Here is a 14,539-nt window from a genome sequence, read left to right on the forward strand (position 1 = left end):
AAAGGCCTGCTTGACTTTAGTGGTGGCATTGGCACATCTCTTCTTCTGTTGGCATAGGTTTGAGATAGCAAGGGAATCTAAATCCACCTCCATAATTCTTCATCTTCTCAATTCTGTCTTTGAACAAATTGTCCTTGGTGTCAGCAAAGTCTCTCCTGTGGTAGCTGAGCGTTCCGACCCATCCCAAGGAGAGGCAGGTCAACCAACTTGTTGTTCAGTTCAGACGAGGCCAGGAGGTGGAAGCAGGTCTGTGCTGGTTCTGTGGAATTTCTGTAATTGAGCTTCATGTTTGACAAAAAGGAGTACAGTGCTCTCAATACTCTCTGTCACCTGGGTAGAAAGACCCAGATTTCCTAAAAAAAAAACTGTTGTGTACGTTGAAGGAACTTTATTAACTTTTTATTATTATTATTATTTCTATTCTATAATTATTATTTTGTATCAGTAATTATTAATTATGCATTACAAACTAAAACAATTGTGTTTTTTTATAAAACAGGAGTCAGCCATTATTTAACTTTACTTTCATTTTTGTTACTTGATTACACTATTCACATTCAGCAAGAGGTTCTATAGATGTCTGTCCAATAAGTGCAGTAGCTGAATTTAAAGAATTGATTCCTTCTGCATTGAACTCATTATTATGTCTCAATGTGACTGAGAGCGCTTTTACTAATTTAAGTCACTCTCATATTGATTGTCTTGTTGCTCACTGCGATCAGCTCTCTGCTCCGTTGCACCTTTGAAGAAGATAATGAAGAAAAGAAAATTAGCTACATAGTTTAACCCCCAGACCAGCAAATTAAAACAAATATCGTGAAAATTTGAAAGAAATTGGCATTCAACCAACCTGGAGGAGTCCCGTTTATTCTGGCAGGACGGTCTTAAAATGTATAGAAAATCCCACTCCCATGCCAGAGCAAACTATTACTCAATGTTAATTGAGAAAAATAAAAACAATCCTAGGTTTCTTTTCAGGTTTCGTTTCTATAGAGCCTTTTATTCCTTTGGCCTTCAGTAGTGATGACTTTATGAGTTTCTTTAATGATAAAATTACAACTGTTGGAGATAAAATCCATCACCTCCTGCCCTCAACCGACTGGACCTCAGACACAGGTAATTTGGATATGGCAGTATGGCCTGAAGTTTGTTTAGACTTTTTTTTTTTATCCCCATTGACCTTCACCAACTCTCTTCATTGATTTCTGTATCCAAGCTATCAACCTGCCTGTTAGACCCCATCCCAACTAGTCTTTTTAAGGAAGTTTTAACCTTAACTGACAGTTCTTTGTTAGATATAATCAATGTGTCTTTATTCACAGGCTATGTAACACAATCCTTAAAAGTAGCTGTGATTAAACCCCTTCTAAAGAAGCCCACTCTCGATCCAGAGGTTTTAGCAAATTATAGACCAATATCTAATCTCCCGTTGATTTTTAAAATCCTTAAGAAAGTAGTTGCTAATCAACTTTGTGACTTTATCCAAGATAATAGTTTATCTGAGGATTTTCAGTCAAGATTTAGAGTGCATCATAGTACAGAGACGGCATTTGTAAAAATGAATCCTCTGTATTAATCCTATTAGATCTTAGTGCTGCATTTGAAACCATTGACCATCGTATCTTACTGCACAGACTGAAACACGTAATTGGCCTTAAAGGAACAGCACTAAACTGGTATAAATCAGGAGTTTGTTCATATTAATGATTAATGCTCCATGCATATTAAGGTCTGCTTTGGAGTACCACAATTTTCTGTGCTTGGACCAATCCTTTTCACCTTGTATATGCTTCCCTTAGGCAACATAATTAGAAATCACTGTGTAAATTTCCATTGTTATGCGAATGATACACAACTGTATCTATCTATGAAGCCAGATGAATCTGATCAGTTATCTAGATTACAAGCATATTTTAAGGACGTAAAAGCCTGGAGGAGCTGCAGTTTCCTGATGTTAAATTCAGACAAAACTGAAGTTATTGTACTTGGCCCCAAACACCTCAGAAAATCTTTTTCTAAAGACATAATTTCTATAGATGGCATTGCCTTGGCCTCTAGCACAACTGTAAGAAACCTTGGAGTTATATTCGATCATGTGGTGGTCTGGGAACCGGTGGTGGGGGAAGGACCCAGGAGCAAAAAAAATGGGTTTTAATGAAAAAGGGATGGGTGAGGAATAAGGAGAGGTAGGGAAGGGGGGATCCGTGACACCGAGTGAGAGGGGTGAATGGACAGGCTGGTGAGCCTGGTGATGGTGGTGAAGGGAGGGTGGTACGGGTGGTGGCGCACGGAGGTGAGAGGCTGGGTTGTGAGGCACTGAAGCTTGCAGGAGAAGGCACTGGAGAAACACACGGAAAAATCCTCTGAGTCACAGAACAAACACTGCTAGTAATGAAATCACAATGAGCAAAGTGGCCGATCTAACCACAGGTAGTAGGTAACAATCTGGCAAACAACTCGAGTGAGGCTGAGTGCTTTATGCCAGAGTTGATTGCTGAGGAGGTGCAGGTGAGGAAGTGCCCTGAGCTCCAGCACCCGGAAGCCATGCCCAGCCCCTGCAACACAACCAAAAAAGGGAAAACACACAACAGCAAACCACAAACACAGTCCCAGGAATTCCACCCAAAGTCATGATCTACCCAAAAACCCAAAACCACCAAAGTTCAAGATTTATCTTTTGCCTCCCCTATAAAACAAACTTCAAGGACTGCTTTCTTTGACTAGCGTAACATTGCAAAAATTAGGCATATCCTGTCTCAAACAGACGCTGAAAAATTAGTGCATGCATTTGTTACTTCTAGGTTGGATTACTGTAACTCTCTATTATCCGGTTGCCCCAACAAGTCTCTCGAACTGGTCCAGAACGCTGCTTCATGTGTACTAACAGGAACCAAGAGGATCATATTTCTCCTGTTTTAGCTTCCTTACACTGGCTCTCTGTAAAATCCAGAACTGAATTTAAAATCCTTCTCCTTACCTACAAAGCTGTGAATGGTCAGGCTCTGTTTTATCTTTCACAGCTCATAGATCCCTATCAGCCCTCAAGAGCGCTGTGCGCTGAAAATGAAGGGTTACTTGTGGTTCCTAAAGTCTCCAAAAGTAGGATGGGAGCCAGAGCCTTCAGTTACCGCGCTCCTCTTTTATGAAACCATCTTCCAGTTTCGGTCATGGAGGCAGACATTGTCTCCACTTTTAAGGGGAGACTTAATACTTCTCTCTTTCATAAAGCTTATAATTAGGGCTGGCTCAGGTTGCCTGGATCAGCCCCTAGTTAGGCTGACATAGGTTAAATCTGCCAGCGGACTTCCTATGATACACTGAGCTCCTCATCTGCAAATACTCAAGTCTTTTTACTTCTTTACACTAACTCGGCTTCTTCCCCAGAGCATTTGTGCTCCCTTCTTTCGTAGGTTTCTGGATCTTGGCTGCGCCTGGATCGTGGTGATGGCTGTGCTGATGCTGTGACCCTGCCTTTGGCTGCGCTCATGCTGTGACTGCACTGATACTGTGACTGCACTGATGCTGTACCTCTGGCTCGCCTGGATCGTGGTCTTGGTTTTGCAGTTGCTGTGGTCCTGTCTGAGGCTGTGCCTGTGTCGTGAGTCTTGATTGTGATCGGCACAATCAAGGCTGTGATCTTGCTCACCGCGATCTTCTGCCATTATTATGAGTTATACCTCTACTATTAATATATGCATGGGACTCTTACCAACACCTACGATATTTGCATGTAACATCACATGCTATCATATACTGCGTTAACTTTATGTCTATCACTATTGTTAAATGATATGTTATTGTTACCATTATTGCTGTACATCTCTCCCTCTCTCTCCCGCTCGCTTCCTCCCTCTCTTTCTCTCTCTCTTTCTTTTTTGTCATTATTGTAATCTGTTGCATGTCTGTCCATCCTGGAAGAGGGATCCCTCCTCAGTCACTCTTCCTGAGGTTTGTTCAATTTTTCCCCCCTGTTACAGGTTTTTTTGGGGGGGAGTTTTTCCTTCATCGATGTTGGGGATCTAAGGACAGAGGGATGTCGTCTGCTGTAAAGCAAACTGTGATTTGTGATAATGGGCTTTATAAATAAAACTGACTTGACTTGACTTGAGTATTACCACACATTTTCCTAAAAATGCTCTCTGATTGGTCTCATCTTGCCTTTGTTCCATTCACTGAAGACACAAAATTACAACTCTACTGTCTTCTTTATTGACAATTAACCGCTGAAAGTGGTGAACTGTTCAGAGCTAAACACACCTATGTCTGTTGTTGGTTGGGCATTTGTTGGGGCATTGGCCCCTTATGCTTATGATGAGAACCAGCCTAAAATGTGATGGCATCAGATGTAACAGTAGTCTGAAATAGGTTGGTTGATGCTTCTCTTGGAAACACAGACAAAGTAAAATACTCATTTGTCACTTTAGTCTCTTTATAGCACTGGAGCATTGTACAGTATTCCAGAAGTTATTAACTGTAACACAAAGTTGATTGTTAAAGTTCCACATTGTGAACTTTAACAATCAATTGCATTTCATTATACGATCCTGTATTGACATGAACAAAAGTGTTTGTGTGTCTCTTCTGGAGACACCCAGAAATCCCGACCTAGAAGCTGCTATTTACCCAGTGATAACCTTTGGTGCAGGTCAGAATTTGAACTTTGAAAGGACCACCCAGGCTTTGCTGTGTCTGTGTAGCTCATGGAGGGGCAGGGGAGAGGGACTTTATAAAAGATCTGGGTACTGGAGTTGTTGTATTAGTCAAGACTGAGAGGGCTGAGAAACATCCTTTTCTTTAGTCCATGATGAGGTACAGCAAGCTGTGTCTGTTACTGCTGCTGAGCGGCTACACGTTGGCTCGTAAGTAGGAATAGATATTTAGTTAGCATAATTTGTTTATTAGAAAAAATTGCTTGAAATCTTTATAGCATTTCTGATGAATTCATCATTTGGAGCAAAGTCTTTACTAAGGTAGTTGAAAAGTTGAGGCCTTTTTCTCAGCACACATTTTAACTTGTTAATGAAGGAAAGGCAAAGCTGTTAATAATAACAATAACAATGGCTCTGTTCTGTTTAAGTGTCCCAATAAGTCATGAGAGTGAGACAAACATGAACAATACCAGAACCCTGAGACTGAACATGGAATGAAGCCACTGTTCATTTTATTACTTACACTTGTGCTTTTCATGTCAACATTTCCTCTGTGAAAAAGGCCACACTGTGATGGTTCGAGGGTCCAACTTTGTATATTGGCTCTCAGTCATAGCCTATTGTGGTGAATAAAGTGAGTCATCATGTCAGAAGTAACACTAGTGCTTTCTCTACTATGACTACTTGACTGCTAAGTCAAGACACTAAGATAATTGTGACTCATTTTTTTTTTTAAATTGCCATATCTTAAATTTGACTGTTTACTACTATTATCTTTGTAGACATACATTAAATTCCTGGTTTAAAAGGGCAGACGGAGTATGTGGCCATGTATAGATATTTGTTGAATAATGTTTTTATTGTAACTGCTCTCCAGATTGCTTAGTTTGCATATTAGAAATTACAAATCCGTCTGTTGTGATATATATTGGCATTCAATCAGTAGAAGTTAAGAACAGAAAAAACAGCAAAGAAAACGGAGGAAAACAAAGGATTAAATCCCCTTTGTCACCTTGACCCATTCAGTTTAGCTGTACATCTAGTGTAGTGTATACTGTATATATTACCCAGCCATCAGCAGTTATTAACTGTATGTTGCAAAATTGAACATTAATGCATTTAAAAAAGCAGAATAACAGGGCATTGGACCAAAGTTGTTCACCTCACCACCTGAATATCTATTAATAATTATTAACAGATAGTCTAAACCCTTTGCAGCCTGAGAAAAATGGCCTGATTTCTTTCAAAAACATGGGAAAAAGGCATTTAGCAATGACAGAATAGATCACCTAAAACTTAGCAAGAAATTAGTGAAAAAAAAAAAAAAAACACAATAAAATTACCATTAAATTGTAAAAATAAAATTTAAGAAAAAGAATGTAAAAAAAAAAAAAAATGGAGATGGGACCTGGAAAAAGACTTTCAAATATGATAATGTTTTCAGATAATATGTAAATATGTAATTATGATAATAATAAATACAGGTTTTCCCATAGCTATTTTGTTACTTCTTGGACATTCCCGAGTGTTTACAAACACTTTTTCTAAACACAAAAGTGTGCAGGTTAAAGATACTTGTGAAAAGCATCTGAAAGCAGCACAAGGAAAGTGCTGCTCAAGGTTTCAAAGGGTTAACCATGTTTTGACAATTCACTCTTCTGTTTATTTTCCAGAAGGAGGCAATGACAATAACGCTCCAACTTCTATGTGTCTATGTAAGTTCCGACCAATACATCAGTTAATTCACATTAAATGTCCTTTAGTCAGTCAACAAACCTTACAAACCCTTTTCTGAAGATATTGTAATTGGGTTCTTTCATCATTATTCTGAACTATTTTGGTAACTGAAAAAAATGAGAATGATGCAAAACGTTTTTTTGTTGTTGTTTTGTTTTGTATTGGTCCAAATGGATGTATTTGCAACATTCTGTATTTGATCCTCTAAGGGGTTTGACTATGTGTATCTGAAAAAGTGTGTATGTGCATAGGGTAGATAGAAAGGGTGATATGCTGTTGCAAGCAGACACATTGACCTGTTCAATGGTAGTTTTGCTGATAAACACATGCCCTGTTTTCTGGTGATAGCAGCAGAAGCCAATGGACTCTTGCTTCTGTGCTGTTTATGATTCACTACAGTAGCAGCTGTTTTCCATTGGAAACATCATTTAGCTGACTCCACAGGTCTGCTGCCATGCGCTCAACCTTGACTCTAAACAGAGGGGTCCTATAGGTGAACATGTCCTCTGTCTTTACAGTGGTAGCTTGAACTCACACACTAAGAGCTTTGCATACAGGTATAGAAGATCTTAGAGAGTCAACATCACCATGTGATACCGTTATCTTGTTTCAGTGGCATCCAGATTCAAGACCTTTAAGAACTACATGTACCAGTACACCACAGAGAGCAGCAATGCTGTGGTGGGCACTGCTAACCTTGAGAATGGCCCCAAAGTTTCCTGTCAGGTACAAAACTGTTTGTGTCCCACTTACTAAACTCACGTGATAACAGAATGTTCTTATCTGTGCATCATCCCTGTCATCCCATTGACCCTGAGTCTGCTGTCACATATGTTTAGGTAGAGATCGAAGTCCCTCAGCCGTGCAGATTTGTCATGCACACCAGGGACTGTGCTCTCACTGAGGTGTCACTCATGGATGCCCAGGGCCAGCCGGTCTACATGAACGTCCCCAGATCTGAGGCCTTCCAGAATGCAATGGAAAAGTTAGTGAAAAACATTCTTCAAACGATCTGATGATCGATGACCATAGCATGATGTCTCTTTTGTAAGTTAGAAGGAAAAACAAGTTTTATATTTTGTGGTGTCCATATTGAGCCTTGACAAAGCACAATCACTAAAAAAAAAAATCAAACTGCACACAAGTTTCATTTCAGTCTGTGGCTTGTTGTGGTCTACTTGGTCTCAAGCTTGGCCAGAAAAGTGATCTGGAGCTCAAGTCATTTCTTTGTTGAGAACTCTCATCAAAACCACTAAATCCTGATGAAAGACACTTGATGTAGCAAGATCAGGTGAAAATAAATAAATAAGTGACACATAATATAACATAACATAATATAAAATAACTAGTGCTGGGCCGTTAACGGCGTTAACGTGCTGCGTTAACGCGGGATTCTTATCGCGCGATAAACTATTCACTAAGTTGGGTCTATACAGTAAGCAAGGCACCAATTTCACTTTGTTGTTTAAGCGCGGATGTATACCTGGTCGAATTACGCGGAGGGGGCGTGAACAAGGTGGAAGCTGGTCTGCCTGAGTGACTGGAGTGATTGGCTCAAGCCGTGTCACAAAGCTGCTGACTGTTAATGGTCTTCTTCATGACCTCTAATGTAGGCCCACAGTTCAGTTAGGGTCATGTTATCAGAGGCTGCGCCCTCTGCTGTTCATTAAGTGACACATAATATAACATAACCACATGGAGACAGAACCTGTGTTCCTAAATGTCTGTGTTTAACAAAATAAAAAAAAGTTAAACACCAAAGTAAATCTTATGGAACATTATTTTTCTTTACCAAATATTATAGTAGAACAGCTTTCTCAAGCATTTTGTGATGCATTTTCATCATTTAAATAGATAGATATTATTTTGAATGTCTTTGGCAAAATTCAAATCTATAATTTTAATCTAGATTAATCTAGATTAACTACAGGATTGCAGTGAGATTAATCTAGATTAAAAAAAAATTAATCTATGCCCAGCACTAAAAATAACAACATAATAAAAAATTAATACAATAAATTACTAATACAATAATAAATTTACAAATACTACTATATATAATACACACACATACACATACATATATACATATTTACACACAAACAATAATAATAATAATAATAATAATAAATAAATAAGGAGGAGAAAAAAAGAGTAAGAGTAATTCAGAGTAAGTATAGACTGATTTTTTCCCTCTTCTCCTTCCTTGGTCAAGTTCTCAAATCTGCAATACAAAGCCTCTTGTGAGGATAGTGGAAACATTCAAACCAATGTACATCAGAAAGGGTCCCCATGTTTTGTGAAAAATATCTTTGCAGTGTAGTCTACAAGTAAATAGTCTAGGGAGACATATTCAAGTATGACTCTCTGCCATTGTATTTTAGATGGAACTTTATCTGTAATCCAGTTCAGAAGTATACATTTCTGGCACAAAACGTTAATATTTTATAAAGTTTTCTTTTATGTTTGTCAGTTATAAGAGTATTGGATATACCAAGAAGTAATGACAAAGGGCCATCATTTGTGTTGGTACACAGGATATTATTAATTTCTTGCTCTATGATCTGCCAGAATTGCTGAGTTTTTCTGTAGGACCACAGGCAGTGCGTGAGATTTCCCGTTTCTGTTTTGCACTTGGGACATTGTGGGGATGAATTGGGGTTAAATTTATGATGGAAGGGAGAGATGTGGGCTCTGTGTAAGATCTTAAGCTGGATAGCTCTCACTCCATTACATACACTTAATGTTTTTGCACTTCTCCATGCATCATTCCAACAGTCAGATTGCAGATCAATCTTAACATTGAGTTCTGTTTCCCATACGCCTTTTAAATATGAAGTGTTTATTGTGTCATACTCTTTAAGTATATTATAAAAAGAGCTGATAGAGTTGCTATGTTTTAAGAACAGCTGCCTCTCACAGTATATTTTGACACTCAAGTATTGTAGTATCCTTCCTGATAAAATCCCTCATCTGTAACTGGAAAAAATCCTGTTGTTGAATATTGTATTTTTCCCTTAGATGACATCAAGATGGAGCCTTCTAGCAATTTATATAAAGGAGATATTCCTTTTTTGGGCGGCAAGAGGGTCCCTGGTTCGAAACCTGGTTGGAACGGGGTTTGGTCCTTGGGTGGGGCCCTTCTGTGCGGAGTTTGCATGTTCTCCACGTGTCTGTGTGGGTTCTCTCCGGGGTCTCCGGCTTCCTCCCACAGTCCAAAGACATGCAGCTCAGGCTGATTGGTGACTCTAAATTGCCCTTAGGTGTGACTGTGAGCGTGTATGGTTGTTTGTCTATATGTGTCGGCCCTGCGATAGTCTGGCAACCTGTCCAGGTTGTACCCCGCCTTCCGCCCAATGACAGCTGGGATTGGCTCCAGCCCCCCCGCGACCCTTACAAGGACAAGCGGTTACAGAAAATGACTGATAAATATTCCTTTTTTTTCCAACAACGGAAATTACTGTGTATTATTCCAGGTGGGAAAACAGGATTGTTGCATATTGGAGTAAAGACACAGATGTGGTTGTAGATCTATCTTCCAGTTTTCTGACAGCATACCATACCTTAACTGTGGAGGTTGTGATCAGGTTGGTATAAGCTGACTTTAAGAGTCTAGATTTTTTAAGAAACAGCAGGTCATAAGTTATTGAGCTTTCTATATCAAACCAAAGGGATGAGGTGTTATTGTGTACCCAGTCAGCTAATATCCATAGATGGGCACTGAGCTGTTATTTTCGAATGTCTGGGAGGTCGAGACCACCTTCTGAGGACGAGAGACAAAGAGTGGCTATTTTGAGGTGTGGCTTTTTCTTAGCCCATATAAAGGAGCTAAACCAGCTATTTAGATGTTTGATGGCCTTATGGGGAATCAAAAGCGAAACCATTTGTATTGAGTAAAGTAGTCTAGGGAGGATTTTCATTTTTAAGAGAGCAACATGACCTAAGAGACTGGCAGGGCATTCCATCTTTCCAAGTCTAGTTTAATGCGCTCAAACAGGGTGGTAAATTTTGCCTTGTACATTTGTTCAAAAGTTGGTATTATACTGTATGTATACTTTAGTAGACAAAACCCTCTGGGGACCATTTGAAAGAGGAAGGGAGATGGATTCCTGGGTTTCTGTTTAAGACTGCCTAAGAGCATAACCTCTGATTTACTAAAATTTATTCTGTAACCAGAAAAAGCACAAAATTTTTTGATGGTTTCAATTAGGGATGGAACAGATATTTCTGGCTTGGTCAAAAGAACTAAGACATCATCAGCATAAAGAGTAATCTTATGCTGTTTGTCCACTATAATAAGACCATGTATGGTCTTGTTTGTCCTGACCGCCTCAGCGAGCGGCTCTATTGCCAGAGCAAATAGCAGAGGCAATAGAGGGCAGCCTTGTCTTGTACCTCTCAAAATGGGAAAGTTTGGAGACCTCATGCCATTTGTGAGCACTGCAGAAAGAGGGTTGTTGTACAGTAGCTTTGTCATGTTTACAAAATTTTCACTAAAACCAAATTTTTGTAATGTACAAAACAAATATGGCAGTTCTACACAGTCGAATGCCTTTGCTTCATCAAGAAAAAGCACCAGACCCCTCAAAGACCACTGTTGAAAAAATTGGATTGTGTTTAATAATCTGCCTATATTATTATATGAATTGCAATGTTTAATGAATCTAGTTTGATTATCATTAATAAGACAAGGTAATAAGCCTTCCAATTGTGTTGCAAGTACTTTAGAGAGGAGCTTCAGGTCTACATTCAGCAAGGAGATAGGCTTCTAGGACGCAAAGTCCTCAGGAGTTTTAGCTTTTTTTAAGATTAAAGAGATATTTGCCTCCCTCAGAGACTGTGGTAAAATGCCCTTCTTAAATGAGTCATTGTGTAGTCAACATGTTCAGAAGAGGATCGATCAATATGTTATGGAACTCTTTATAGAACTCGCTGCTGAGTCCATCCGGTCCTGGTGCTTTACTAGACTGTAGTCCTTTTATAGCATCAAGTACCTCTTTTTTAGATATAGGGGCATCAAGGAATGTTTTCTGGTCATCTGATAAACTAGGGAGGTTAAGGGAGGACAGAAAAGTGTTCATTCTCTCTGGGGCATCAGTCTGCAGTTTAGTTTTTCATAGAAACTCTTAAATGAGTTACTGATAGTTGAGTTGTCAAAAGCTTGCTCACGCTGATTATTTATAATACAGGAGATAATTTGAGAATCTGCTTTCTTTTTTGTCAGATAGGATTTATGAACAGTAGAGGAAAATGTACATTCTTTCCCTGCTACATGTTGAGCCCTCCATACATCTGTATACTCTAAATCTTTGCACAGTGCAGCAACGATCTTGGCCCGAGTGAGAGTGACATTTTCCCAGCGGGAGATTTGTCTATAATAGGATTTAAGTGATAATTGAAATCTCCTCTAATGAAAGAATTCCTGACATTTAGATCTACCATTTTAGAGAAACAAGTGGTTAGGAAGTCCGCTGAATGACCAGGGGAGCTTGTAAAAATTCATCATAACTATATCTTCCCCATAAAGAACACCTTTGATAATTACAGAACGACCTCCCGAGTCTTTTATACAGTGTAGTAATTTGAATGGTAAATTTTTTTTTAATTAAAATAGCCACACCTCTACTTCTTGACATAAAAGATGGAAAGTAAACTTTTACAAAGCCCCCTTGCTGTAATTTCAGATGTTCACTGTCACTTAAGTGAGTCTCCTGCAGTAAGGCTATGTGTACATCCTCCCTTTTAACAGGTTCAGAAATGTTTCAAAATGTTTCAAAGCAATGGTTTAAAGGTATTGAATCATTTCAAAGTGTCGAATTTACCATCTCTTCTGTTTATACTGAAAGTTATGGAACATCACCAACACAGGTCATGGTCTCTGGGTGGGGAGGGGCTTGGGAGCCAGCCAGCGGTGTGCTCTCTCTAACTTCACGCAACCCGACTTTGTTTCTATGTTTAGAAATTTGGGAAGCCAAATCTCGAAAAACCGTCGGGTCCGCTCCCTGGCTCCTTCTGGAAACCCAATGATGCGGATGTTTTTCCGTTGGGGGAACCCACCTGCTGCGCCTAAGTTCTCAGCTTCGTCTGGCTTTGAGCTCAGAGATCCTCGACTCCGCCTCACTTATCCTCTTTTCATGGCTGTCCAGCTCTTCAAGGTGCATTTGCAAAAGCTATGACAGTGGCCCAAGCTTTTTGTTGATAACTTTGGAGATGTTGGCCGTTATTTCGGCAATTGCTTCACAAAGTGCTGGTGCAAGCAAGCTAGCTTCAACTCCGGTGCTAGCATTCGCGTTAGCCCCCTCCTTAGCCTCGCTGGTCCGTCCGTCCCAAGCTTCAGAGACTTGAGTTTTTCTGCGTGGCATGTTGTTAGCCCCCTCCTTAGCCTCACTGGTCTGTCCGTCCCAAGCAAGCCCCCAGGAAGTGCGCAACCCTCTGAAACAAAATTTACATAGTGGCTGAAAGTGGAACCACAGCGTCACGTGATGCACACTGGCCCAGAAAGACTTTTGTTAACATTGAGAAAGAGCCCTCCTTAAATCACTGGATAATTTTTTTTTGAGACATGTTGAATTACAGAACGCATTCTTTTATAGCCATTATTAAAAACATTAAGTCCTAAAGACGTTAAATGCGCTATTTTCCGAATCAAGATTTGTAATTCGGTGTTTCTCCAGACATAAAATGAATGCGCATCGGACCCGTGGGACTCTACTGCGTGAACGTGCATTTAACTCTTAAGAGTTTCTGACACAGCACAGGCTTCGTACCGGCTGTGGTAATGGATATTTTTGCTGTAATTCATCATTATTTAATCACAATTCATCATTTTTACCATTGTACAACACATCCATACGCTGCTAGCTGTAAAGCCTGTAATATGGACGTCTTACCATGTCTGTATCAGAGACCGTATACAGTCTACGGTCTGTATTCAAACTACCGGTTATCAGTGAGCAATGCAGAGCACTAGTGACAGTTACTAAAAGGTACTGAACATGGTATTTACTTAAGCTTGAGCTGTGTAATAAAATACAGGGCAATATTACAAGGCACCACCTTTTATTACCTTTTTATGGGCACGACACATTCCGATTCTGTTAATATGATTTCTCCGGTTGAGATTACGATATGATTCCCTGACGAGTTTGTATATATGTGTGTGTATGAGTGTGTGTAGAGAGAGAGAGAGATAAATATACCATTATCTGATAATCACGTAAATATTAAAACCGACAGCACTGTTATATCGCCGATTAGCTGCTGTTGCTAATAAGCTAAGCTACTATGAGAGGAATGCTTGTGCACCAGCGCTGTTCGCTTCGAGCACTCGGGTCATCTGTGTGAGCGAGCCAGGGAGTCGGAGTCAATGCTCGGGTACACTCGGCCGTGTTTGGCTGTCGTTAATCACTTCTACGCATGCTCTACGGGCCAGTAGATCCGGGTATTTTACACTTTTCTAAACCCGGAAAAAGAGTTTTCTCTGCTTCATGCGCCACTGAGCAGCTCTCATAGGAATGAATGAGGCCCCGCCCCCACGGCTGTATCCAGACTTCCTTATAATACATCCATGGTCCCAAGCTTCAGAGACTTGAGTTTTTCTGCGTGGCATGTTGTCGGGCTGTCGCAAAAAGTAGTTGTTTAGACTCAGTCTGAGTTGAGAAGTCACCAGAATTATTTGGTAGGGTAAAATGAAAAAATATCAGTGATTTAACACACCAGCTCCCCCGAACGCAACCTTCCCTCACACTGTCATCTTCTTGTACAGCAAGTAACCCAGGTTTCACTTAACACCTTTTTAAAAACACATTTAGCAAGCTTGATTCTACCACTAAATCTGGATGTTGACAGTATAGCATTTTTAAAAGTGTTACTTCACACAAAACACAATGCCTTTTATTAACATTCGACACAGCATCGATCATCTTCCATTAAAAAAACACTACGGGATCAGCAAAGCAGGTTGCTGTTAGCTGTCCAAAAAACTGTATTTTTTTATCATGTTGCCAGACTCAGAAAAAACTCCTGAAACCAAACTGTTAACCAATTATTGCCTGAATTTGCACCTCCTCTCCCTCTCCTCTCTTTGTTTAACTATTGCTCTAACACCAACTGGCAATTTTCAAATGAGTTCTTTGAACTTTCACTGCAAGGTA

At 39.8% G+C, this 14,539-nt stretch overlaps 1 protein-coding gene across 2 annotated transcripts in view; it reads left to right on the top strand.

The window, feature by feature from the left end:
- The first annotated feature begins 4,763 nt into the window (after positions 1 to 4,763).
- Positions 4,764 to 14,539, top strand: part of apoba (apolipoprotein Ba) — a 35,270-nt gene continuing 25,494 nt past the window's right edge. The window contains exons 1-4 of one of the 2 annotated variants that reach the window (XM_042500936.1): positions 4,764 to 4,859; positions 6,323 to 6,364; positions 7,000 to 7,112; positions 7,226 to 7,371. In XM_042500936.1, coding sequence (XP_042356870.1) covers positions 4,802 to 4,859; positions 6,323 to 6,364; positions 7,000 to 7,112; positions 7,226 to 7,371 — 359 coding nt within the window. In that variant the 5' untranslated portion in view covers positions 4,764 to 4,801. Of the gene's footprint in view, positions 4,860 to 6,322; positions 6,365 to 6,999; positions 7,113 to 7,225; positions 7,434 to 14,539 lie in introns of those variants that run through there. The other variant, XM_042500938.1, reaches the window with a different exon arrangement.

The sequence above is a fragment of the Plectropomus leopardus genome, chromosome 14, assembly GCF_008729295.1.
Source record: "Plectropomus leopardus isolate mb chromosome 14, YSFRI_Pleo_2.0, whole genome shotgun sequence".
NCBI lineage: Eukaryota > Metazoa > Chordata > Actinopteri > Perciformes > Serranidae > Plectropomus > Plectropomus leopardus.